This window comes from Schistocerca nitens, chromosome 6 (assembly GCF_023898315.1).
Source record: "Schistocerca nitens isolate TAMUIC-IGC-003100 chromosome 6, iqSchNite1.1, whole genome shotgun sequence".
Taxonomy (NCBI): domain Eukaryota; kingdom Metazoa; phylum Arthropoda; class Insecta; order Orthoptera; family Acrididae; genus Schistocerca; species Schistocerca nitens.
In genome coordinates this window covers 122,167,707-122,195,626 of record NC_064619.1, presented here as the reverse complement: position 1 = coordinate 122,195,626, position 27,920 = coordinate 122,167,707, and the positions used below count along the sequence as shown (strand labels likewise).

Here is a 27,920-nt window from a genome sequence, read left to right as displayed (position 1 = left end):
AAAGGAAGGAGGGCCACATTAGCTCGGGGTCCCGTGCTCGCTACGCACGTGTCCACAAAAGAGTTGTGGACCCCCTGGTGGGGTACACTGGCCTGTGGTACCTTTACTTGGTAAGGAGTAATCTGTCCTGTTTATGTAGTATTTGTAATATTTACCAGACATGCAAACTAAGTTGACACTCAGCATGGTGGCTGAAGGGAGCGACTATAAAGGCATTTCCCATTTACAGGCACTCCAATCAGCCAGTGACGAATGCCAAGTTAGTTCGCACGTATATTATTATTCCCTACTGCACGAAGTAAAACTAATTCTACCAAAAGAAATATACAACATGCTACAATTCAGGGTAAAATCCAAATTTTCTGAACCATTGCCACACATTTTAGGGCTCTGCTTATTGCTCTGCAACACAGAACTATTCACAAACTATACCGCTGGCAATTTTATTCACCACAGCCACTATCAACACTGCCTTGACAGGTGAGAATGGAGAACTGGAAGCTCAATACACCCAGAGTCCCTTGATTCTAGGACAAAAGAAAAGTCATCATCCACATTACTCCATAACAATACTTTCCTAATTACATACTTAGTAATTGAAAATGCTACATCTTCCCATTTTTAACACACTAACGATACAGTGATTAAAAATATATCATGAGGATCTGAATAGTGTAACAAAACATCTGCCATCAATGAGTAAATGACGAGACTAAGATAATACATATGTACAAGGAGACTGGATCATGACGTATATTCAACACTGCATAAGCAACAGATTTGACTTGGATTTGTGTACTGTCAACAGTGAAGAGACTTCCTGCAACTTGTGATTCTACCTTTTCACTACCGGTAACCACTTTTACATTTCACCATTTCTTTCTTCTTCCTTTCCTTATTCTAATAATAGAGTAGTCATTACTATCCAATTTGTAAGAACAAATCCAAGAAGTTCTTATATGAATTAATACGTCTGTAATTCTTATAGCTCTTGCATGAGCAAATATCTATTAGCCTAAAGGGTATCATGGGAGAAAAAATACTTAACTGGGCAACTTCTGAGACTCTTAGTCTGTGGTACACAAATATGACCTATATTTACATTGTCATATTTAGACATATATTCTTTTTATTGTCATATTTAGACATTTTATTTTTAATTCTATCTCCAATTACTTGTAGTCACACTTGAAACTGGCTTTAACAAAACCACTGAAGTTTCCACCACTACCGAAGTTCATAACAGATAAGAAGTATTTAAATTTACATATTCGAGTTCCTCACACCAGAAATTTGTGTGCTGATTGTTCATGGCGTTAATCATGAGAAGTTCAGCTAATGTGATTCTTAAGTGTTGTGTGTGTGTGGTTTTTTTTTTTTTTTTTTTTTTTTTTTTTTCTTTCCCCCCCCCCCCCCCCCCCCCCCAGTGACCTCTATTCTGCATATGCAATAGAACAAGTTCCTCCATGGCAAAAAGGTTTGCTTTCATCCACATGTTTCATAACTCTCTTCAAAACAAGACAAAGTATAATACATGTACACAGTATTTAAATACAGGATCAGCTTTAATAATTTTTATTGACAAAGCCTAATAATAGTCAAACTATTTTAACCATTTCAGTATCTTACCCTTGGCATTACGTTAAATGTAAAGTCTTTTTTCTTCAATATCACACATGTGCACTGTGTGTGTGCGCGCGCACGCGCATGCATGTTGCACACACCACACTTATTAACTTGATACCAGAGAAGACAATATTGTGCTGTTATCACCTTTGTAGCTATTGTGAGATATTTTTTCTAACTGCTCTATATATTCATTCGGGAGACCTGTTTCTCGCGCTCCTTGTATTATCACACTCAGGTACAGTTCAGAGGGAAGTCGGTCTTCTGGAATAGGCTGCCCTGGTTTTAGCTCTGTTGGAGTGTTACACAGTTGATAGCAGCGGCACAGCAGTTTCTTTCCATCTGGTTTCTCAACTTCAACCTCAAACGGAAAGTAAATGTCTGATGAAACACCTTCTTGTCTGCAAAATAAGATACCCAATGTAGAAAGCTGAATTCAAACTTGCACCTTATGTTGTATTAACACCAGTAATAATGCCAATGACAGGTTGCAATACATGATACCTCTTCAAAATTTTTGTGTGTATTTTTTTCACTGTAACTTCTAGTAAAAGCAGCAGTCTTATACAAACCAAGTAACGACCATTTTATTTTGCTTAGTTTGCAGACATAATGTCACAACCAAGTCAAAATGGTAGCACGTATCTTTTTATCTGCAGGTTTAAGTGTTCGTCCAATACATTCCTCAGCAAAATAGACTGTGTCAGTACTGCACAAGACAGAAGAAAAAACCTTATTTATGGGCAGTTTAACAAAAGTAACACTGAGAAGCAGTGACTAATAAGAGAATGTTTTTTTCAGGAACTTGCAGAAGTGTTCCAAAAGCTAATAAATAATGCCAAAGAAAATATATATACTTGATGTATAGAAGGAAATTACCTCTTCCGATAAACTTCAAACTTTTAGGAGCACTATTACCAAAGGAGATTGAGGTTTGCTGACAACATTGTAATTCTGTCAGAGACAGCAAAGGACTTGGAAGAGCAGTTGAACGGAATGGATAGTGTCTTGAAAGGAGGATATAAGATGAACATCAACAAAAGCAAAACGATGATAATGGAGTGTAGTCGAATTAAGTCGGTGATGCTGAAGGAATTAGATTAGGAAATGAGACACTTAAAGCAGTAAAGGAGTTTTGCTATTTGGGGAGCAAAATAACTGATGATGGTCGAAGTAGAGAGGATATAAAATGTAGACTGGCAATCGCAAGGGAAGTGTTTCTGAAGAAGATAATTCTCTTAACATTGAGTATAAATTTAAGTGTCAGGAAGTACTTTCTGAAAGTATTTGTATGGAATGCAGCCATGAATGGAAGTGAAACATGGACATTAAATAGTTTGGACAAGAAGAGAATAGAAGCTTTCGAAAAGTGGCGCTACCGAAGAATGCTGAAGATGAGATGGGTAGATCATGTAACTAATGAGGAGGTACTGAACAGAATTGGGGAGAAGAGGAATTTGTGGCACAACCTGACTAGAAGAAGGGATCAGTTGATAGGACACGTTCTGAGGTATCAAGGGATCGCCAATTTAGTACTGGAGAAAAGTGTGGAGAGTAAACATCATAGAGGGAGAACAAGAAATGAATACACTAAGCAGATTCAGAAAGATGTAGGTTGCAGTAGTTATTCAGAGATGAAAAGGCTTGCACAGGATAGAGTAGCATGGAGAGCTGCATCAAACCAGTCTCTGGACTGAAAACAACAACAACAACAAGATATATTGTAGGCCACTTAACATTACCAAAATACAACAGTCTAGGTCTTGAAACGGGTATTTAATGTGCCCAGAAGCTTCATTATAGTGTACACACTGCACAACTATCATTCAAAATCTATGAATGATGCAGGCAAAAATTAACAATTGTCTTTAGCAGCACTAATTCAAGCTCCGTAGCACTGAGAAGGTGCTGCTATCATAGAAATGCATGGACTGAAACTTGGAAGAAATCTAGCAGTAAAGAACGTCGAACATGTAAATTTAATTTCAGTGATGACAAACAGGATTCATTATGCTTAAAATTTAATGATGACAGTGCAAATCAAAGTGTATTCAAGGCCTGGTTTGAGTGCATTTTTCAAGACAAGCGACTTATTTGGCCCCCCTCCCATCTGATGTATACTTTTGCCTATGTCAGTTTTTGCTACTAACTGATGTGCACTGTATACAAATCTTGCACCTGGATACCCTTGGTGGCCCCAAGCAACCACAACTAATTGTGATAAGTCCTGTATAGAAATCTTATGTGCCCCTAGCACCTCCCTCAGCTTGGTGCCCCAAGCAGTGACTTGTGTCACTTGGTCCTTAAACTGGCCCTTAGTATATTCTGCAGTAAAATTGTACAGCATTGATTATCAAGATTTTGATAACTCTTTACAAGAGACCATCCCCCTATCATAGAACAACTTTAAACACACAACCATGGGGATGTAGCCATGAAAAATCTGCTTCCATAGCTTTTATTACACATTTATTGAAGTAGGCTGCTCCAACACTGCCCCATCGAGCAAGGGTGCCCACAGGCACCCATCAGTTCACCTGCAGGTAGGCACATGCAGGGTAGGCAACCTGCCAGGTAGTCTTAGTGCACTTTCATGCACTGCTCTATTGTGTGCACCTTGATGCTTCGCATCATATGCTTTAAGGCTTAACAGTTCTAGGTGAATATAGCTATAACAATGACTTTTTGGAATAGCCTATTCCTATTTCCCCTTTGTTGGGAAGAACAATTCTTATTTGTTGAAAAAGATGAATTGCCCTTGTACCTAGATTACAATAAGACGCTTAATACAATGCGGACACACAATAGGTCAGTGTCACTACATGCTCCTTCATGCTGCGCGGTTTGATGAGCTGGACAGTGATGCACAGAAGCAATTCTTTGCCACACTGAAGGGTGAAGCACAGCAACAGGTAATTTTGATGCAGAAAAAAAATCATACGTTATTACACGTGTTTCATTTAACTAATTTCACATCATTGTTGAGCAGGGATATTCAACTGATGTTGCATTATAAGCAAGCTACAAAGTTGCACATAACATTGCAACAAGTAGCACAACATTTTCAATGGAGCACCTGTTTGCTGGCAACTACAGCGTGCTTAACACCAAGAGACTTAAAGAAATCTAAAGGAGTTTGTCTCTCCAAGAAAACAGTTTGTCAGATCTGAGGTAATGGCACCTGTCCAAGAGAAGGTTCTGACTTGTTGCTTATTATCAGCCTTGATGAAATAACTTATGTAACAAACTATGTGTGGCTTGTACAACCACAGGTCGCGATATATTTGAGGTGGTGGGTGAATCCGTTGACGACATATGTTTGCTATGTGGGCAGGTTCTGTACTGTGACAATAGATGGAGCACTGCTGGTCGGTGGAAGTTTCCAGTATGAAAGAAAAACTCAAAACCAAATTTGGAAAAGATATATCAGGTATACACTGTTTTGTACACCAAGAACGCAGTAAACCATCGGAGCTGAGAAAGAAGCAAGGGAATGTCATTACAGGGAAAATGCTTACTATCTCCTGGTACCTTTGTTTTACTTTTAATTTTAAGCCATAGTTTGTTTATTTATTTATTCATTCATCTGTAGAACAATACACATTGTATGGATTTCATCAATACTTCACAGATTGTTACTTATATCTAGTCCTACAACACTTTTCAGAAACACTAATACTTAGGCTGACTAATGATTTGCCCCTTTATTCTGAAGCATGCCATATTTTGTGTAGTGCTTTCTTTCAAGATCAGCTATGCTAAGAAAGAAAGCACTTTAAGTGGGCTACCACAGTGCATGCAGTTTATAGACACAAAACGCATCAACATCAGTAAACATCGGAATTCTTCTACTATATCGTGTTCATCATAAGAAAAAACATGATGTAAACATTACACCAGGTATTCTTCCGCATTTGCTTGAATCTCATTGGATTTCATTTTGTGTGGAGCAGAAGCCAAGCTATATTCAGTAGTACAGTCAAGTACATCACCAACTGAATTCACGAAGCCACCCAGACACCACATTTTCTACTCTTCTTTTATGACATGCCGTTCTACACCCAGCCAGCATTCGGCAGTGATATGTGAAAAAGCTGTGTGCATTAGTTCCAGTACATCTGGCGGCTTAAGAAGATTGTTATTTCTCATGACCCATCCCTTAACTTGGCTCCAGTTATGTTGGGTTCATATGGCAATGGTACAGTGGCAAATGTAAAAATGCAGCAGTTGTATTCTGTGCTCGAAGCTGTGAAAATGATTCTTTTTCATGTTTATATGGCACTTATCACTCTGGTTCATGTAAGACTACATCTGCAGTATAAAACAACGAACATAGTCCAAAATAAAAAGAGTATTTGGTTTTTCATTTTTGTTCTAAAAATTAAATTATGTTTTCTTAATTTAAACAACGTTATATAACACTCTTTCATAAAATATCGATAATTACAGATTTATATTTGAAATGGAAACGGGCATTTCGCATGCAATATGTAATTAGAAACAAGAAGACTAAGATTTTTCATAAGAATGATGATGAATTTTACAATTGCAAGATGTAGGTATTTAAAAAAAAGGCATGACCAAGGAGAGATCTGAAAGAGTGACCCATGATCTCCATCAAATTCCACTATACATTCGGCGTGTATTTGTATCTCACATGTATCAAATATAGTCCCGAGGAAAACTTCGAAGCTGATTTTTTTCTGTAAAGTTATGAAAAACGTTACGAACAACCCTATTTCTCAGCAATTTGTTAAGTGTTCCACACAAGTCTTTCACTATGGAGCAGGAAGCACACTCAACAATTTTTAAATAAATAATCTATTACCAGCACGACAACCACAGCACAACAGTACAGAGACTGTGACTGTACACATTTTTGAAATAATAACTACATAGCTAAAGCGTGATTAAGAAAAACATTTATGGGTGTTAATGTCACATTGAAGAAGGTGTAATTGGATAAATGACGAACACTAACTTCACTTAACGAAGGTTTATTCGGTACTTGCACATACAAGAGCATGGAGCGAACTGCCTCCGGCCAGAACACATATGGTATATATACATTTACAGAACATTCTAGTACAATAATTCTTGATATTTGTGGATACTTCTATAATGTCCTCTAACCGAATATACAAATTAAAATTTTACAGCTCAGGTGAGTTTTGAACTCTTGAGACCCCATGCAACAGTCTAGTATCATAACCGCTACACCACAGTGACAGTGCTACTCAGCTTCTGTGACAATACATTAGAATATCTATACTTAAGTGGGACCTACTTCCAAGAGCGTAACAACACCAGTATGTGTGTGCTACATCGTCTGACCAATCGTCACATTTGTACTTGTTAACATCATGTTTATTCTTACACTGAACAGAGTACTCAGTGCTTTCATCTCCATTCATTTGTGGCAGTTCAATTCCATTATGCCACCACGTCAGTTTGAACATCTGTTGAATGGTTCTGGTGTCTCATGCACATGTCTCTAGAGAAGTGTATATATATGCTTGCTGCTACTACTGAGGAGGCAGCGCTGTGGCCTGCTTCGCTGGCATGGTTTTTCCGAATGTGTTCTTCCCTGTCTAATAGTTAGCAAGAAACATCATTTGCCACCACACAGTGGCAGTTCATGGGCTGAGCATGTCACGGGCCTCAACCTACAAATGAGTTGCGTTAACCAACCAGATTTGCATCAGCATATTACCTTGTGTCAACGTCGGCTCAGTTCAGCTTGTATGAAACGGAACTCAAATGTATTGTATTTCTGGCTCAACAGGGACTATCTGGGTGTCAGCGGCATTCTGTTACAAATGTTGGTTGGTTGGTTGGTTTGTGGGATCAGACTACAAGGACCATCGGTCCCTTTTTCTACGAACTTTAAACACCTTCAAAGAATAAAAACAAACAATGGAGATGACAAGAGACAACACAAGACAAGAAAGATACAGAGACAAGACAAAAGGAATTAAAATCACACCGAGTGTGACAGTGGTTGGCCGACCATAGAAACAAAAAAGGAAAAGCTAACCACCAAGAAATGTACCAAAAACCCCAGTCTAAAATCGTAGGCCAAAGGTCGTCAGACTCAACACAAAAACAAGACAAACACTTAGATCAAGCGATAAAAACCCCCTGCATGAATAAAACTCAAAACTAAATCTGCCATCGCAATGTCATGTGATAAAAGTGTAGGAAGCTTAATAGGCAGCGCAAACGTTTGCCTGAGCGGAGTTAAAAGCGGGCAGTCCAACAAGATGTGGACCACCTTCAAAGCTGACCCACAGCGACATAAAGGTGGGTCCTCACGGTGCAATAAATAGCTGTGTGTCATCCAGGTGTGGCCAATGCACAGCCGGTAGAGCACAACAGAGTCCTTGCGAGAGACCCACAAGGAGGAGCGCCACGCACCAGTAGCCTCCTTGATGGCCCAAAGTTTGTTGGGTGAAGGAAGGGTGCACCATTCTTCACCCCAGGTACGAAGTACCTTCTGCCGCAAAACTGACCTGAGGTCACTCTCCAAAAGGCCAATCTCCAAGGCTGGTCCACCGACAGCCTGTATGGCCAGCGTGTCAACACGTTCATTTCCCGGGATGCCGACATGACCCGGGATCCACACAAAGACCACAGAGCGGCCGCAACGGGCAAGAGTATGGAGGGACTCCTGGATAGCCATCACCAGACGAGAGCAAGGGAAACACTTGTCGATAGCTCGTAAACCACTCAAGCAGTCACTACAGATAACGAAGGTCTCACCTGAGCAGGAGCGGATATACTCCAGGGTGTGAGAGATGGCGACCAGCTCGGCAGTGAAAACACTGCAGCCAGTCGGCAATGAGTGTTGTTCATAATGATCCCCTAGAGTAAGAGCATAACCGACACAACCAGCAAACATCGAACCATCAGTATAGACAACATCAGAGCACTGAAACGCGGCAAGGATTGAAAGAAAGCGGACAGAGTCCTTCGGGCCCTGTGCCAAATCGAGCCGAAGGCATGGGTGGGGCACACACCACGGGGGTATACACAGAGGGGCCCAGAAAAGAGGTGGAAGAGGGTAAACCTCAAGCCCAGAGAGAAGAGCTCTGATGCGAACCACATTCGTACACCCTGACCGGGGCCGCAGTTCCGGAAGATGGACGACCAACTGAGGGAACAGGAGACGATAACTGGGATGCCCGGGCAAGCTACAAACAAGTGTAGCAGAAGTGGCCAGTAATCGTTGGCGCCGGAAGTGCAATGGAGGGACACCTGCCTCCACAAGTACGCTGTTAACAGGGCTTGTCTGGAAAGCTCCAGTGGCAAGTCTGATCCCACTGTGAAGGATGGGGTCCAGCAACTGCAATGTGGAAGGGGATGCCGAACCGTAAGCCAGGCTCCCATAATCTAGACGGGACTGAATTAACGCCTGGTACAGCTGTAGAAGGGCAGACCGATTGGCACCCCAGCTGGTGTGACTCAAGCAATGAAAAGCGTTAAGGTGCCTCCAGCATGTCTGTTTAAGCTGTCGAATATGAGGGAGGCAAGTCAACCGGGTATCATAACCAATGCCAAAAACCAATGCATCTCCACCACAGCAAGAGGTTCGCCGTCAAGATAAAGCCGTGGCTCAGGGTGAAGAGCGCGTCGCCGGCAGAAATGCACAACGCAGGTCTTGGCAGCCGAAAACTGGAAGCCATGCGCTACAGCCCAAGACTGCGCCTTGCAGATAGCGCCCTGCAGCTGGTGTTCAGCAGCTGCAATGACAGTGGAGCTCAAGTATAGGCAGAAGTCGTCAGCATACAAGGAAGATGAGACAGATGTTCCCACCACCACAGCGAGCCCATTAATTGCAATTAAAAAGGGGCAGACACTTCAGACAGATCCTTGCGGTACCCCATTTGCCTGAACTCGGGAGGAACTATGGGAGGCCGCAACTTGCACACAGAAGAAACGAAGCGACAGAAAATTTTGTATGAAAATCAGGAGCGGACCCCAAAGACCCCAACCATGAAGCGTAGAGAGGATTTGATGTCGCCATGTTGTATCGTATGCCTTCCGAATGTCAAAAAAGACTAACCAGATGCTGACGGCAGGAAAAGGCCATACCGATGGCATACTCCAGGCACACCAGATTATCAGCAGCAGAGAGATCCTTACGGAACCCACCCTGAGACGGAGCCAGAAGGCCCCGAGACTCAAGTAGCCAACTCAACCTCCAGCTCACCGTGGGTTCAAGCAACATGCAAAAAATGTTGGTGAGGCTAATGGGGCGGTAGCTGTCCACCTCCAGTGGGTTCTTGCCAGGTTTTAACATGGGGATTACGATGCTTTCCCGCCATTGCGACGGGAACTCGCCCTCAACCCAGATAAGGTTGAATAGGTCTAGGAGGCGTTGCTGGCAATTGACCAAGTGTCTGAGCATCTGACGGTGGATGCGATCTGGCCTGGGAGCCGTATCAAGGAAGGGGCTAGAGCACTTTGGAATTCCCACTCACTGAACGGAGCATTGTACGATTCAGGGCGGCGCGTATGAAATGAAAGGCTCCGATGTTCAAACTACTCTTTCAGGGAGAGGAAGGCCAGTGTGTAATTCGCATAAGCGGAACTCTGAGCAAAATGCTCCGCTAAGCGGCTTGCAATTGTGTCAGAGTCAGTACAGACTGCTCCATTCATTCAGTGAAAGCGCAGGTACGCTGACGGGGGTCCGATAGCCATAGAGTCGCCTAATCTTGGTCCAAGCCTGCAATGGAGAGGGAGGCCAATGGTAGAGACATACCTTTCCCAGCAGTCCTGCTTGCATTGGCGAATGAGGTGGTGGGCTCGCACACGGAGCCGTTTAAAGGCGATGAGGTGTGCCAATGAGGGATGCCGCTTGCGATGCTGGAGTGCCCACCTGCGATCTTTAATCACGTCAGTGATCTTGGGCGACCACCAAGGCACAGTCCTCCGCCAAGGGGACCCAGAAGAACAGGGAATGGCAGATTCTGCGGCAGTAGCGATGCCAGTGGTGACCGAGTGAACCACCGCATCAATGGCGTCATTGGTAAGAGGCTCAATAGTTGCAAAGGAGGTGAGTAAGTCCCAGTCAGCCTTATTCATAGCCCATCTGCAGGGGCGCCCAGCCGAGTGACGCTGTGGCAGTGACAGAAAGATCGGAAAGTGGTCACTGTCGCACAAGTCATCATGCACACTACATTGGACAAATGGTAATAGGCTAGGGCTGCAGGTCGAAAGGTCAATGGCTGAGTACATGCCATGCGCCACACTGAAATGTGTGAAGGCACCAGTATTTAAAAGACAAAGGTCGAGCTGTGACAATACTTGCTCAACGATGCTGCCTCAGCCTGTTGTCACTGGTCCACCCCACAGAGGGTTATGGGTGTTGAAGTCGTCCAGTGATAAAAAAGGTGGCGGCAATTGGTCTATCAGCGCAGCCAGGACATGCTGCGGGACATCACCATCCAGTGGAAGATAGAGACTGCAGACAGTTACAGCCCGAGGCATCCACACCCTGAGAGCAACAGCCTCTAAAGGTGTTTGTTGAGGGGCAGACTGGATGTAAAGAGAGGGAGGGATGTAGATGCAGACACCACCAGATACCCTCTCATAAGCTGCCCGGTTTCTGTAATAACCCCGATAACCATGGAGGGCAGGGGTTCACATCGCTGGAAACCAAGTTTCCTGAAGAGCAATGCAGAGGAAAGGGTGAAGGCTGAGAAGTTGGCAGAGCTCAGCAAGATGGTGGAAAAAAAACCACTGCAGTTCCACTGGAGGATGACACTGTCCATGGCTGAGAAAGGCATGAAGGGACCGAGGAGGCAGATTATGCTGCTGGGTCACCTGCTGCCACCGGCTGAGTACCGACTGGAGCGACATCCATCATGTCTGAGGGACCGCCGATATCTAGGTCCTTAGCAGACGCCAGAATCTCCACCGCGCCCTCAGATGCAGAGCTTGTAGGTAGTGGTGGAGTGGGTGCCACTGCAATTTCCTTGGTCTTAGGGGTCTTTGATTTCAATTTCTCACACTGTTCCTTTGGTTGCCCTTGCTGGGAGGGCTTCTTTGATTCAGTCTACGGGACTGAAGATGACCGCGAAGCCCTAAGACCAGCTACCTGGGGCTTCTTCAGCCCCTGGCGGGTGTCTGGTTTTCCACTGGTAGGAACCTGGGAAGGGAGTGACCCAAGGGATCCCTTCCTAGTGGTCCTGGTGACCCCAATGGTTGAGCGGGTGCTGCTCCCGAGGTAGGTTGTGCGGGAGCAACAGGAAGGGAAGTGCCCCTCACCATCAAGGGGGCAGATGTGGTCCTTCAGCTCTGAGAGCTGACTATGTGATGCAATGGATGGAGCTGTAACAGGAGTGACAGTGGCGGCATAAGATGACATCATGCGCACACGATGAAGCCGTTCAAATTTCCTTTTAGCCTCAGTGTAGGTCAGTTGGTCCAGGATCTTTTATTCCATTATTTCCCATTCCTTCTGTAGAATCTTACAGTCTGGTGAGCAAGGGGGATGGTGCTCTCTGCGGTTGACACAGATGGAAGGCGGGGCACATGGAGTATTGGGATGGGATGGACAATCACAATTGCGATATATGAGGCTGGAAGCACAGCGGGAAGACATATGGCCGAACTTCCAACACTTTAAGCACTGCATTGGGGGGAGGGATACATGGCTTAACATCACAGTGGTAGACCATCACCTTCACCTTCTCGGGTAATGTGTCACCCTCGAAGGCCAAGATGAAGGCACCAGTGGCAACCTGATTATCTCTCGACCCCAGTGGACGTGCCAGATGAAATGGACACCTCGTCGCTCTAAGTTGGCGCGTAGCTCATCATCGGACTGTAAAAGAAGGTCCCTGTGGAAGATAATGCCCTGGACCATATTTAAGCTTTTATGGGGCACCATAGTAACAGAAACATCCCCTTGCTTCTTACAAGCGAGTAATGCCCATGACTGGGCAGAGGATGCTGTTTTTATCACGACTGACCTGGACCGCATTCTTGACAAGCCCTCCACCTTCCCAAACTTGTCCTCTAAATGCTCTACAATGAACTGAGGCTTCATGGACAAAAAGGATTCCCATCAGCTCTCGTACAGACTAGATATCTGGGCGAATACATCTCTCTCTCATTCATAGCCTTTCATTCCCCCCATGGTGTGGCCAGGGAGGGGAAAAATTTGGGGTCGTACATGTTTGCAATAAAGTGAGCCCTCTAACGCTTAGAGACTGCTGGTGGTTAGCCACCAGCAAGAGAAGATGTGCCACACTTCACTGCGTGTCATCCACCCTGATGCCACCTACTCCAACCAAGGGCACTCCCCACGGGTGCCACCCAGCCACAGCAAGGGCCACCTGGCAGGATGGCCATTGCAGGAGTCCCAATGCCCCAGGGAGATAGGCATCTGCTCCTTGGCATACATGGGGAGGTAAGGGCGCAGGCATCAGTAGAGCGTTCGCTGTGTTGTCAGGGGGCTACAACCAACAGGGTACGTGGTGGCCTCACCACAACAGACTGGCTACCGTGCTGGATGTTAGGTGGCAAGTGGTCCATGGTCATTGCAGGGCAGAAAGCGACACTGCAGAATGCATGGCAGAAATCGCACCAGGGTTGTATTCTCGCCCAACAGATGGAGAGTGAGTGGGACTGCAATGCAACAACGAATAAGCTGGCGTAAGGTCTCAATGCACAATGGACACAATGCACCAAGTAGGGCGCCCTTCCCCAATTGGCTCGCTCTTTGGAATAACTTTGAAATATGGTGGTCAAACCCAAGAGGGGACCATCACATAAGGGCTGAAATGTTTGAGACTCCTTTTAGTCGCCTCTTACGACAGGGCAGGAATACCGCGGGCTTATTCTTACCTCTGAACCCGCAGGGGGAGTCACAAATGTCCTATAAACTTCAATACTAAAAACTTTAAGAGTGTTCTTTATTTGTATATGTTTTCTATTCATTACTGATGTTATGAAAATTCCACGTCAATTTACAGTGTCATCTGAATGGCTGTAGTTGTGTTTCTTTCTAAGCCCACCTGTGACAATTGGTAACCATCCTTATTCCTGATGTTTTGGATATTGAGTATTCTGTGTTGTCCTGTTTTGACTATACTGTGTTTCACATAACCTCTGGTGATTACTATTTTGAGATGCTTTTTATGGTTGGGGGAGGAGCTAACTGTGGCTAGTCTGAGAATTCAGTTTGATAATTCTTATACAAGTAATTCAGTTTGTTTGTTTGTGTGTGTGTGTGTGTGTGTGTGTGTGTGTGTGTGTGTGTGTGTGTGTGTGTGTGTGTGTGTGTTTTCTTAAGGTCATGTTTTGAGGTCACTAAACTGCCTATAGTACTATACGGTTAAATGGGGGTTGGGGGAGGGGGGGGAGATGGGACGGGTTTCTCTGCTTTAATCTGTCAGTTAAGACTTTATGTGATTAACAAAAATGTTATGGAGTATTGCTGCACACTTCTCAAACACCATTCCTAATTACCACCATAGTATCAAAATTTTCAATAGATGCAACCTGTGTTCCAACTCAAAAAGTCAAAACAGTTCAACTACTGAACTGAACGAACATCTTGTACTTGAACAGAACAGAACAGAACAGAACAGAACAGCTCCCTCCCCCCCCCCCCCACACACACACACCCGAAGAAAACATCATCTACGTCCCTGAACAAAAGAGAAAGTAAAAAAGAAAGTAAAAAGCATTATGACAATGAAAATTTTAAAAGAAATGTAATAACGAATCCAGTGATAATCAGAATAATATACTGATCTGATTAAATATTTTTTTTACAATAAATTTAACAAAGTTACAAGATAGTACGAATGTACTATAACCACTATAAGCAACATTCTAAAAAATCATAAATCTGATGATAAAATGAAATTCTGTATTGATTTAGCAATTTCTGATCACCCTGCTTTGCTTTTGGATCTATCAAAAATAAATGAGCCAGGCATAAGGTAAAGCTGCATGCATCAAAAAATACTTCAGCAGTGTGTTCTCTATAGAACTTAAGTAAAGTGGCCAGTCCACCGTAGTCTTAAAAGTTCCAAAAAATATTACATATCTTGAGAGTTCATTTTCCCAATTTTGTAACAAAATGTTTCTTCCTACCCCCCCCCCCCCCCCCCCGTCATAAAAAAGAAGTGCAAACTGAATAAGTGCTGGTATAAAAGTATCAAATGCTAGAAAAAGACAGAAAATGAACTGAACAGTAATACAAATGGAGACTTCATAAACTATTTCAAAACAGTTGTTTCAGTACATACTCATTAGTTATCCTACCCACCCTGCAAATCTTCAGCATTTATCAGTAGCAACACACTTCAAAAGCTTCTATTCTCTTCTTGGCTTAACTGTTTATCATCCAAGTTTCGCTTCTGTACAAGGCTATAGTGCTGATGGAATACCTTCAGAAAAAAAAAATTCCTAATCAATTTATATTTCATGTTAAACTTCTCTCTCTCTCTCTCTCTCTCTCTCTCTCTCTCTCTCTCTCTCTCTCTCGATATGACTTTCTTGATACTGTCAGTCTTTAGACTGAGAAATGCTATAAACACAGGTTTGCCCTTCTTTGACCCATCTTCCATATAAAGTCATGAGGTCAGTATTGCCTTGAGCATTCCTAAATTTCTCTGAAACAAACTCGTCTTTCCAGGGTTTGTACCAGTTTTTCTGTTTTGCTGCAAGTAAATTTGTTTCAGCATTTTGCTTATTATGCTGATTACTTAGTAATATTCACATCTTTCAGCACCTGTCTCTTTTGGAATTGGAATAATCACATTCTTATCGAAGTCTGATGGCATGTTCCATGTCTGCATGGCAGACTCTACCAAGGACTTCAGCAAGTCTTCATTACTGTCGTCTGCTCCAGGGGCCTTGTTACCACTTAGGCCTTTCATGTCAAATTATTCTCTCAAAATCATCTGTCCCATCTCAGCTTCTTATAACTCCTCATCCCTTTCTATACTACTGCCCCATAGTATACCCTTCCTCTGTTCTGCGTCGTCCTCTAAATCCAGGGATCCTTTCATCTCTGGGTCTGAGTGACATGCTCTTCTTTTTTCAACAACCTTCCCTAACTTATTCCTCTCTCTTCCCCAAGGAAGGAGCTGTGAGTTTCAAAAAATAGGTAATGTGTCACTTTTCCATGTTTCTATGGACAGTTCGATATTTCCACCTCCTGAAGAGAAGTACTAGGCAGCAATGCTGTCTCAAATTTATTCAAATAAGGGACTAATAATGACAGTACATGAGCTTCCTGTTGAGATACCTGCAGTATTTCTCAGAGGAAAACAGGATATAATTACCTTAACAAAACGGACTCCCCCCTCAAATCCTGATTTGGGGACACATCTATAACATAGTGCAAGGTCTAGGTAAGGTTGAAAGGTGATAATCTGGTGAATGTCACAGGTTTTGGTAACAGACTGACCTACTGCATAGTCTCATGTTTACGTTTGTACCACACCCGTAACACACTTTCATCATAAAAATTAAAATTGCAAGGTAAATCTGACTTATAAAAAGTAACTCACACATCTGTTATTAGTATTTTGATATATATTGTGTACATATATTGAACATGCAGTGACAGTTCTAGAGTCTTGTAAACAAAGTCTGCAGTCAGTAGCTTGTAAGTACCCATATCATGCAATACTAGATGCAAGTGACTACCCTACTGAGTATAGACTAAGACATCTATAGATTCATTGCAGGCGGTGCAGACAGACAGTATTACTAAGTACTTTTGAACACATTTTCCAAAAACTGTCTTGAGCACCTAGTTCATGCAATGAAAATATCTTACATCTTGTAGCTACAACAAACAGGCCGGAATTTCTCGATGGCATCAGTATAAATTGGAACTAGTGATCATGTCATCGTAGTGACTATGGCCCTGAAAATTAATAAATAAATCAAGAAAGCTAGGAGTGTGTTTCTTCTAGACAGAGCAGACAAGCAGCTGTTAGCATCTCACTTACACATCTGAACTGCAATCATTCATTTCCAGTATGATGGACACAGGGGAATTATGGGCAAAGTTTAAACAGATTGTAAATTGTGCTCTGGAGAAGTGTGTGCCTAGTAAGTGGATTAAGGACAGAAAAAACCCAACATGTTTTAGTAACGAAGTTCAGAAAATGCTGAGAAAGCAAAGGTAATTGCACTCTTGGTTCAAAGGAGAATGTGCAAACAATGACAGGCAAAAGTTAGAACAGATTCGTGCATCTGTGAAAAATCTGTGTGTGAATCATGCAATAATTACCATCGTCATGCCTGCCAGAAGATCTGGCAGAGAGCCCGAGAAAATTCTGGGTGTATGTAACATCACTAAGCCGGTCTAAGTCTTCCATTCAGTTTCTTGCTGACCAGTCTCGGGTGGCAGTTAGAGATAGTAAAACAAAAGATGAAGTTTTAAATTTCACATTCAAGAAATTGTTCACACAGGAGAATTGTACAGACACTGTCATTTGGCCATCGGACAGACTCCCATATGGACAACAAAGTAATAAGCATCCCTGGTGCTGAGAAACAACTGAAATAGCTGAAATCAAGTAGGTCACCAGGTCCGGATGGAATCCCAATTTAGTTTTTCATAAGAGTACTCAACAGAATTAGCCTCCTACCTAGTTTGCATTTATCGCGATCTCAAACGCGTACAGTCCCAAGTGACTGGAAAAATGCTCAGGTGCCTCTGTATATAAGAAGGGCAAAAGAACAGACCCTCAAAATTACAGACAACATGCAAAACTCAGCTTGCCCTTTTCTCACATGATATACTGCAAGTTATGGATGAAGGTCAACAGGCAGATTCTGTACTTCTAGACTTCTGGAAAGTGTGTGACACAATGCCCCATTGCAGGTTGTTAAAGAACCTTCAAGCATATGGTTTAGGTTCATAGATACGCGATAGGCTCTAACAACTTAAGTTATAGAACCCAATATGATGTTCCCGACAGCAAATGTTCGTCAGAGACAGGGGCATTGTCGGGAGTGTAATAAGACGTAAATGATCTGGAGGACAGGGTGGGCAGCAACCTGCAGCTCTTTGTTGATGATTCTGTGGTATATAGGAAGGCGTCGAGGTTGAGTGACTGTAAGAGTATAAAACATGACTTAGACAAAATTTCTAGTTGATGTGATGAATGGCAGCTGCCTCTAAACGAAGAAAAATGTAAGTTAATGCAAATGCATAGGAAAAACAAACCCGTAATATTTACACCCAGTATTAGTAGTGTCCTGCTTGAAACAGTCTCATCATTTAACTATCTGGGCACAGCGCTGCAAAGCGAAAGGAAATGGAATGAGCATATGTGGAAAGCAAATGGTCAACTTCGGTTTAAATTTTAAGAAAGTAAAGGAGACTGCATAGATGACACTAGTGCTACCCATTGTTGAGTACTGTTTGGTGAGTGTTTGGAATCCCAAACAGATCAGATTAAAGGAAGACATTGAAATCCAGAAACAGACTGCTAGATTAATTACCAGTAGGTCTGAACAACACAGAAGTGTTACGGAAATTCTTTGGGCACTCCAATACCTGTAAAGAGGGCGACATTCTTTTCAAGGACAACTATTAAGAAAATTAAGAGAACCAGCATTTGAAGCTGACTGCAGAATAATATCAGTCATTTCTCCCTTGCTTTATCTGCAAGTGGAAGAGGAAAGGATACTACTAGTGGTGGTACTGGGTACCATCAGCATACAATGCCTTGTGGAGTATGTTTGTATATGTAGATGTAAACAATGAGAAATGCAAGGAGGGTCCACTATGGAATCCACTGAGTTTGGTGAACTAAATTAAGCATAATCTTTTGCCACATGCTGAATAGTTCAATTTATTATGTGACAAAAATGGCAGTGTTAGTGTTAATAAATTGAGATACAGAATTGCTGATCATTACTTACCCTCAGGAGGAAAAACATGTAGTACTGGCCACAGACACAAATAAAAGTGACACCTTATCCTTGCTTTTTGGAACTGTTACTTCCTTTCTTGGGGGAGGAAAGAGAATTTGGAGCAGTTTAAAAAGAAAAGACAGAATGTAGCCATACTTACAAAATAAGTGTAGAAGGACATTCCACATCTCTACAATTTATCATGCACAGCAATCCATGGAACATGAAACTAACTCAGACTCCAAGATGAGGGAGAATGCTAAATCTGTAGTGAGGATGAAACAGATCTAGTCTTAGTACTCTCAGGAGAAGCACGTACTACCTAGAAGACAGCATATAAATACGGCCAAAATCTCAATTGAATAAGTGTGTCATGTGTGAGATCTGAGGTCATTTAGATGGATATTTATACTGACAGTTTCAAATGTGACTAAAGTAAAACTATCACAAACACTCTCTGCATTTGACATGGCTGACTGTTGTTAGACATGAGGATATACAATAAACTTCCAGCCTACACTTGACTGTAGGTTACAGCTATCCCTCTACACAATGTATGCTTTCATAACACATTAACAAATGTTACAATGTAAGGCGGCTAAGCAATTCCGTGTATTCTGACAGTACAGCACTAAAATGGGTTTAGATGATGACGTTTGGTTTATGGGGCACTCAACTGTGCACTCATCAGTGCTCGTATAAAGTCCCAATTTTTACACAGTCCAATCTAGCCACTGTCATGAATGATGATGATGAAATGATGAGGACAACACAAACACAGTCCCCAACCCAGCTGGGAATCGAACTCGGGACCCTATGATCCAGAGGCAGCAAAGCTAGCCACTAGACCACAAGCTGCAGACTAAAAACAAGATGATTTTAGGTTGCTGGTCCCCTATCGGGCACCTCCCCAGGTGGCGGGTAGGGGAATGCTCACCAGATGTGGTGGGTACCAGGGAAATAAAATATCCAGGGTGGACCAAAACCAGTGAAAAGGAAGGCAACGGCTCGGATGCTGGAAGAGAATGTTTTTTATAGCATTCCAACAGTAGAAGAAGCGGAAGGCATCTCTACGGGGCAGGCAGAGCTTGGAGCCTGGGAAAGGCAATCTGCCTAGGAAATGGTAATCCAAAATATTACTCAGCAAGCTTGGAAGCTGTGAATTGGCAGCCCCATCACCAAGCTTAACCTGCACAGCACTCTTAACGTGGCCAGGGGATTCTTTACCTACCAGCTCACATCAACGATTTGCCTCAGATTATGGATTCAAAAGAAAAGGACCATAGGTTATGGAACAGGAATTCGCGAGATAGAAACAAGAAACACTGCTTCACATTTGGGACATGGAACGTTCATAGTCTTAATAAATCAACTCCAGCAGCGACTTTGATATCTGAACTAAAAACATAGAAGACAGATACTGTAGCTCTATAGGAAGTTAGGTGGTTTGGAGAAGGGATACACATGGAGGATAATTGTGTCATTTTTTATGGGGGAGATGAAAAACATCATGAATTTGGTACTGGTTTTACTGTTAAGAACAGGATTGTTAATCGGGTTAAAGAATTCCATCCCATTAATAAAAGAATGTCTTACATAACAATCAAACACCAGTGGTACGATATAACATTCATAAATGTCCATGCACCGACTGAAGATTCAGCTGAGGAAGAGAAAGATGAGTACTATGAAGAATTAGAGAGAGTAGTCGAAAGTATTCCAACAAGAAATATGAGAATTATCTTAGGGGACTTTAATGGAAAAATAGGTGAAGAGGATATGTTCATCTCCACAACAGGAAAACATACCAAGCACTCGACCATGAACAAAAATGGATTAAAAATGATCAACTTTGCACTGTCAAAGAATATGAGAATTTGCTCAATGATGTTCCCTCACAAAGATATACACAAAGGTACATGGTGCTCTCCAGATGGCAAAACAGTAAATCAGATTGACCATGTTATGACAGATCAACGTTTCCCTTCATTTACAAGAAATGTCAGAATGTACTGAGGAGCTGAAATTGGTACAGATCACTTTCTAGTGGTAGGAAAGATGAAAATCAAGATGATTTGGAATCAACAACCAAAAGCCACACCAAAACCTAATTTAGACATCGAACGACTGAAGGAACTGTCTGTTAGAGAAGCCCATGTGATTGAAATAAATAACCGATTTACAGCATTGCAAGAAGCTGAGGAGGAAAATAGTGTCGAGAAGGCTTGGGAAAGAATAAAGACTGTAGTAACAGATGCAGCAGAAAAAACACTGGGCAAGAAAAAGAAAACGAAGAAACAGAAATGGTTCAACAAAAAGTGTCAGAGAGCAGTAGAAATGAGGAAAGAAGCCAGGATGCTGTGGCTCCATAATAGGGAGAGAGGACAGGAGGGAGATATTCAGTGTGGTTAGAAGAGAAACAGCAAGAGTTCTATGAACAGAAAAAGTAAATATCTAACTGGAGTCCTAGAATCTATAGAAGTGGAAAGCAGGAATGGAAACTCAAATAAGTCGTTTCAGTATACAAAGAAAAGTAAGAGAGGTTATCAAAGTGAAAACCTATTCATAAAATATAAAAATCGAAATATGCTAACGCAGCTGGAAGGTATCCTAGAAAGATGGAAAGAGTATTTCTCAGAAATGTTTAATTGCACTGATCCGCACATAACCTTCAATTACGCAATGTCTGAGAGTGGCAGCATTAATAATGACGAATGTAGAATCACAGAACAGGAAGTGATCCACTCCATTCAAAAGCTCAAAAACAACAAGTCAGCAGGCAAGAAGCAAACTACACAAAGAAATTTATATAACACATTACGAGAATTTAGTATACCCAGTAAAATCATTAGGATGATACAACTGTGCATGGATGGCTCCCAGGCAGCAGTGAAGTTCAGAGGATCCATATCCCCCACCTTTCCAATTAAAACAGGCTTACGACAGGGAGACACTCTTTCATGTGTCCTCTTCAACCTCGCATTAGAGAAAGTGGTTTTGGAGAAAAATTTACATCTATACAATGGTCTCCAAATTGAACACAGTGAAGTAAAGCTCCTGGCGTATGCAGATGATCTAGTGTTGCGGAGTGAAACTGAAGAAGAACTGAAAGACATGTACAGATCCCTCAGGCACAGTGCCAGCAAAATCGGGCTTTTGATTAACCAAGAGAAAACCGAATATATGAAAATAGGTCGCGTCATAAACCCAAATCCTTACTTTGCACTGCTGTCTACACTAAAAACTTCTTGTCAACAATGAAGTTTTTGGTGGGAAATGATTTTGTTTAAGGTTTTGGCTCAAAGAAGATTATGTTATTTCTTGTGGTGATCACTGCACCATTTTCTGCATTTTCAGGGCTGGTTTTTAACAATTTAAATAGTAGTGTTTTAACCAAAATTTACATGAATTATTTTACTTAAACCTTAATCTACGAAGTAAAACAAGAAACATGCATTATGGTACCAATAGTGCCAAACTATACACACTTTAGAAAATGCATATTTACATGCAATGTAACAAAAATAAGTATTTCAATAAATACCTTTAATAAAAAAAAATCTGGTAGTTCATAGTACTTCTGATCTTACATCAAACTGCACCCTTCTATTATTGTTGTTATATGGTTTGCAGCAAGTTTTAATTATGTAATGGGAGTGACTCTGTATTAACATTAGTTATACTACTTGTGGGAGTTCCATCACAAACTTTGTTAAGAAAATAACATTACACAATTATTTTCTTTGCTCAGCTAGCAAAATATCATCTATGGTAAAATAAGGCAGAAACAAAGGCGGGAGGACTATAAAAGGTAAAATGAAAAACATGCAAATACAGGAAGGGGAAAGAAGAAAGAGATGTTGAAGTGCTACGAAAAAGAAACAAGAATAATAGCAGAGAAAGAAGAAAGAACGGCTACAGTAGTTTGTTGCCAAATGTGGCCGCTTAAAAAAAGGGAAATTTGAACAAAGGCAAACATTATTACCTTAAAAGAATGCAAGCCACAGCCTGTGAACAAAAAACAGTACCAAATTCACCATGAAATAAAGTGTGCTGTTAAGAAACTGAAAGTTTTATTGGAGATGTTTCGCTCACTGGTAGTAAGGAAAAAGAATTCACCACTACATCCAATGAACTGGTTGACACTTGTCCCAACTGTTCGAGGGGTTTATGCAAGAGATGATGGAGATCACTAAGCACCAAGCCTGAAGGATATGAAAACCATTCTTAATCCAGACTGTCCATGAAAGAAACTGCAAATCGCACATTTGTATTCTTCTCTGAGTGAGACATATGCTCTTTTTGTTTCTGAATATGGCAAGTTTGTTAGCAAGAGAAGATTTGCTGAACTTAAGACCTAAACATGTGGTTCTGAGCTCTCAAGTAGGCCTACTTCATAACATCCATTTATGTAAATGTCATGAAAATTTTATTTAGGTTGCAAACACTTTAAGCAAAGTTTTCAAGCACTTCCTGCATACTCAACCTCCTATTTAAACACAATCGGATGTGAGCCACTGTTGCACGATGACGTGCAGTGAATGTAAAGATTGTCTGTAGTCTGGTGAAGATGTATTATTAATGATGCTCACACTTCTAACCTCAATTGTTCCTGGAAAATATGGGAGCAAGGAGTTCACCTTACCAGAATGCAACGAGAAGGTACTGCAGCTGAACCGGCAAAATTTATAATTTCTTTGCTGCCATTTTTACTGGAGCACTTTATTTCTGAAAAGAAAGTTTGCAAAACTGTGCAACAAAGAAAGAGCAATGATGTCATCTTCACCGACAAGTCTAATTTGTGATTTTTGCGGGTGGATTTTTCTAAAAATTGTACTGGCTGTGCACAGGAGGAAATAAGAGTTTTCACTGGGTGCAAGCACAAGTCTGTTTACATAATAAGTCTGGTACTCTAGTAAACACCATTTCATAGTGACAGTGTCAGATCAAGAACACTTTGATTGCTTACTCTGATAGTTTGCTTGGAGAAATTTCATCTGAAGTCAGTGAAATGTATATTCGGTCAGATAGTCCCAGCTCATGGTTCAAGAATAGATTTATTGAAGCTAGTCTAAAAGTAATTTGAAGGAAGTAATGTGGAATTATTTTGCCACTTCACATGGGAGAGGTCCTGTAAATAGACCTTGAAGTGAAGAGAGAAGTTAGAGCTCATACCTCAGCAAGAAATTGTCAGCTTTCTTTTTTACGCAAAAGTAGTGAACAAAATATAACCTGTAAAAGTGAGGGAAATGTATGAAACAGATATAGAAGAAAGAAACTGTTTTTAAAGAAGTAACTAAAGGCATATCAAAAATACATGCCACCATTCTTAAAAATGAACTGAATACTTATCCCCAAAGCATAGTGATAAGGAGAAAAATTTACCAGTCAGAAAGGACACATTTCCTAAAAACTGTTACTAGTGGCAAATATACCATTATGAAGCTACAAGGAAGGCATACTGAGTATTGTTACGCAGCAATCTGTCAGTCTTCAGTTGTTGACCAAATGGAACTGAAGGAAAGGTGGGAGAGAGTAAATCTCACTTCAGTGTCAATGACGGAGGCACATCATTTTTTAACAGTGACCAAATTACGTGTGTCCTTTCAGATCTTTAACTAGAATGCATGAGCAATAGAATATACTACAGGTTTGATGTCTAAGTTGATGTCATTTAATATGGTTGCTGCTGAGAAAATGGTAGAAATATTAGCAATACTCTCTCTTCTCTTTATTACTTTTCTTATATTGGTTATAAAAGCATATACAGTAATGGCTGCATTTCCCTCATTTCTCTTTATTATGTAATAAGAGTGACAGGACTGTCATGTGAGTGACATATTAAACAATTCTTTCTGTGTTTCAGGGTAACTGTGGAAAACAAGGACTGTCAACTTATTCAAGTGGACAAACATTTGACCACATTTCAGAAGAGATTTCCTATGTTTTTTTTCTGTAATATGAGTGATGGTTTTGTTTTTAACATTCTTCACAATGTGGTACAAGCAAACTATACAAAATACACACTAAAACAAAGGAAATTTTATCAATAATACGATTATTTCACTCTAACATAACATTTGAAACTTAGGTTCATTCATATAAAAAAAAAAAAATGAAAACTGTCAACCTATAATGTAACAGCAGAATGACCCTGTAATAAAATCGTCTTGGGTGATCAGCTGAGTGTTGGCATCATCTTGTCAGAGGTGTGTGTGTTTTCCACATTACAGATCTTTGAAGACTTGCCAGTGGAAGAAATTTCTACAGGTAAGTAAGATCCTAAATAGAGTGTAAGAAACTGCCTTTACAATAAATTTATCGTATGCCTATATAATTGTCCAGGTACCCTTTGATGGAACAAAAGTTTGATTACCTGTCCAAGTTGTCCATATCGGATTTGTCCATTTGCCATACAGCTCCCCATACATGTTTTCCTTGGTCAGGAACAACTGTGGCAGCAGCACCTTTCCAGCGTCGAGACCAGTATCCGAAATCAATCCGATAATCCTGTAGGAGTCGGGGCGGTTATTAACTATCTTGATTATCACTGTTTACATGGTGGTGCTTGTAACACTTACCGCAAGTTTGGCCTTAGAAATTCTAACAGCAGTTGGGTTATTTATATGTATTCTCTTCGCCAACAGGTTACTGCCATAGGCAAAATATAGAAATTTATCTTCAAGGTAAACCTTTGTGTCATCTGTAACAATAACAATATCACAATAAACACCCATGCCAAGGAAATGATCGCTAACGTATATTGTGCACCTTATCATCAAGGCATCATTCGCTCACAATTCCTACATAACGTTTCATGTCGGATGATTTTCAGCATGTTTGTATGTCATAACGAATGGAAACAGGATATGTCTCTTGCAAATTATCCAAAGAAGCATAACAAAGAATAACTTTCTCGGTGCTTCTTACGCATTTTTCATCTTTAACACCACCTCACCACAAGATAATGCATCGAAAATACTACAAATAATATTAACGGGGTAGTTTCGAATTGTCTTTGGTTAGACGTTGATGATGTTTGGTTTGTGGGGCGATCATCAGCGCCCATTCAAAGTCCCAAATTTTTCACACCAGATATTTTTTCACAGTTCGATATACCCAGTATCATGAATGATGAGGAAATGATGAGGACAACACAAACATCCAGTCCCCGGACAGAGAAAATACCCAACTCGGTCGGGAATCGAACCTGGGACCCCGTGATCCAGAGGTAGCAACGCTAGCCACAAGACCACGAGCTGCGGACTTTTTGGTTAGGTATAGCGTACTTTACATTCTCTACGTTTACATGCGAAACCGAATTTCGAAAACTTTTTTTCGCTCTCGTTTTTACATATTAAGGAGCCCAGTTAAAAATGACGCCTGGAAAACAGCTGTTATAGTTTTTTTATTTCATCAGCACAATCGCTGTTTCTCTTCAATTAACAGCTTCAGTCTAATATTACTACTTTTCCTTCATTGTACAAAAAGCCACACCGTCCATATTCGCCAGATTTTTTTAAAAAAATAAGACGAAACCTGGCAGCCCAAGTCACGTATGAAAATCAGTTGTGTTTACATGGCAACGAAAATCGATTGCGAAATTTGAAAAGCGGCAACTAGAAGAGGATTTCCGGAATAGATGTCTAAGTGTTTACAAGATCACCCGGAAGAGGTATTGGGAAACCGGTTTATGAAATCCGGTTTTGGGAACCCCATGTGAACAGGGTGATACAGAATTTATTCTTTAATACAGTTTTGAGTAACCTTACCATATGGATAACAGCATTAAATGAAAATCACCACCATTAAGTAATAACTACAATCCACATGGTCCTCGGACAAATGGCACCCAGAAATGTCACTATCAGCTATTTACACTTCCCCAAGAAAGACAAACACACCGCTCTTCCAACATATCGCACCTCAATGGGCTCCATTGTTTTCGTGTTCTTCTTGTGGTCTCTCCGTGCGCACCGGGTTTACTACCATCGATGAGACTTTTTAATCATTGTTGTTTGAGAAAAACAATCTTTCACACTTGATTAATGGTCAATACGCAGCTCTTATTCTTCTTACGCCAAACTCAGATCTGATCATATTATATGTCCGCTAGGGTGAGTTTCCGATCATTACAAGCTCCAGGATTTAGAGTAAAGTCGAAAACAGGAGCGAATTTTAATACTTGGTGCCTGTGTTACTTTTGGCGGCGGATATGCATAATGCTGACAACATTAAGATAAATGCCTGCCCATGAAACAGTGTCTAGATTGCTGCAATCGAAAACAATCTTTTATATGGCGAGGTAAAAGGGGAAACTACTAATATAGGCTACATTTACAAGCAATAAGGAGAAAACTTTATATCTGCATGAAAACTGGGTTATTTACACCTCGTGCCTCGGTAATCCGTGTAAAATATTTGCTTTGACCTGCTATGAAAGCAGTTTTCGTGGCACCTTCGATATGAGAAAAATACGAAGGAAGATCCAGAATATTATTGAACTGGTGACGGAATTAACGAAACCTGACAAATGGCTTTCGTAAACACTAGCAGTTTCAATGAATCCCTGTTCAAGCTGTACGACAACGGTGCATTTTCAAATATAAGAATAATAACATGTAGCATAATTATCTATTGTAGCACAAATATAGGTACTTACTTCTGTCAGCAGTAGTATTAACATCAGCTGTTGTTACTTGACACGCCACAAAGACACCAGTCACTGCTAAGACCAGTGTAACGAGGCGGCAGACCATCCTGCAGGTTTGGTACCTCCGCTAAGACTGACTGAACTCCCGCTGAAGCCTTTCGCAGGCCAATATAAAGCGGCACAGACCTTGACTAGACAGCGACTAGCGATATGGCTGACGATTTACGGTGTGTCCTCCACGATGCGCGCAACAAGACGAAAACGAAATCCGACAATCATGGTTTCCAAGCCACGTTGGCTGTTTGTAGACTTTAGTAACTGCGCCATTAAACGCAAAAAAGCTTTAGGAAAGCACAAACTAGAAAACAGAAAATCGTCACTGGTGCGGTGCATCAAATTTCGACTTCAGATAACAGTCTTACCTAATTCACACAATTTATTATGGAATAAAGTTTACGTTACATTTAAATTTTCGTAATTTTTCCTGAATGTGGATTGAGGTATCAGTTTTTCCTCGGCAGTCTGAGATCCAGCAGCATCCAATACACGCTCACTGTCTCGTGTTAGCGTAGGCGCGAAACACTGGCTGTAATATTGAACAGATACTTTTGCGCAAGTGTTAACCTTTGCACAATACTTGAGTAAACAGAGATGCAGATCCAAGACTTATCTGATGCAGCTCTCCAAGCAAGTTTATCCTGTCGGAGCCTCTTTATCTCCGAATAAATTCTGCAATTTT

The 27,920-nt window shown here is 41.3% G+C and overlaps 1 protein-coding gene across 4 annotated transcripts; it reads right to left on the bottom strand.

The window, feature by feature from the left end:
• Positions 1-1,546: 1,546 nt before the first annotated feature.
• Positions 1,547-27,352, bottom strand: LOC126262888 (gamma-glutamylcyclotransferase-like). Of its 4 annotated transcripts, none has more exons than XM_049959769.1 (4): positions 27,191-27,352; positions 25,110-25,231; positions 24,905-25,038; positions 1,547-2,027 (listed from the first exon to the last, which is right to left on the bottom strand). In XM_049959769.1, exons 1-4 carry the CDS (start codon positions 27,285-27,287, stop codon positions 1,733-1,735), a joined length of 648 nt encoding a protein of 215 aa, XP_049815726.1. In that variant the 5' UTR covers positions 27,288-27,352; the 3' UTR covers positions 1,547-1,732. The 4 variants fall into 4 exon arrangements, with proteins under 4 accessions (XP_049815726.1, XP_049815729.1, XP_049815727.1 ...); XM_049959772.1 differs by lacking the exon at positions 27,191-27,352 and adding an exon at positions 25,459-25,477; XM_049959770.1 differs by lacking the exon at positions 27,191-27,352 and adding an exon at positions 25,327-25,465.
• Between the last annotated feature and the right edge of the window lie 568 nt (positions 27,353-27,920).

Coding starts and splice junctions, on each gene's coding strand:
- LOC126262888 (XM_049959769.1), bottom strand. CDS start 27,287: ATGGTCTGCCGCCTCGTTACACTGGTCTTAGCAGTGACTGGTGTCTTT. Junction 25,232..27,190: donor TAATACTACTGCTGACAGAA/GTAAGTACCTAT, acceptor TTATTGTTACAG/ATGACACAAAGGTTTACCTT. Junction 2,028..24,904: donor GATATGGACAACTTGGACAG/GTAATCAAACTT, acceptor CTTATTTTGCAG/ACAAGAAGGTGTTTCATCAG.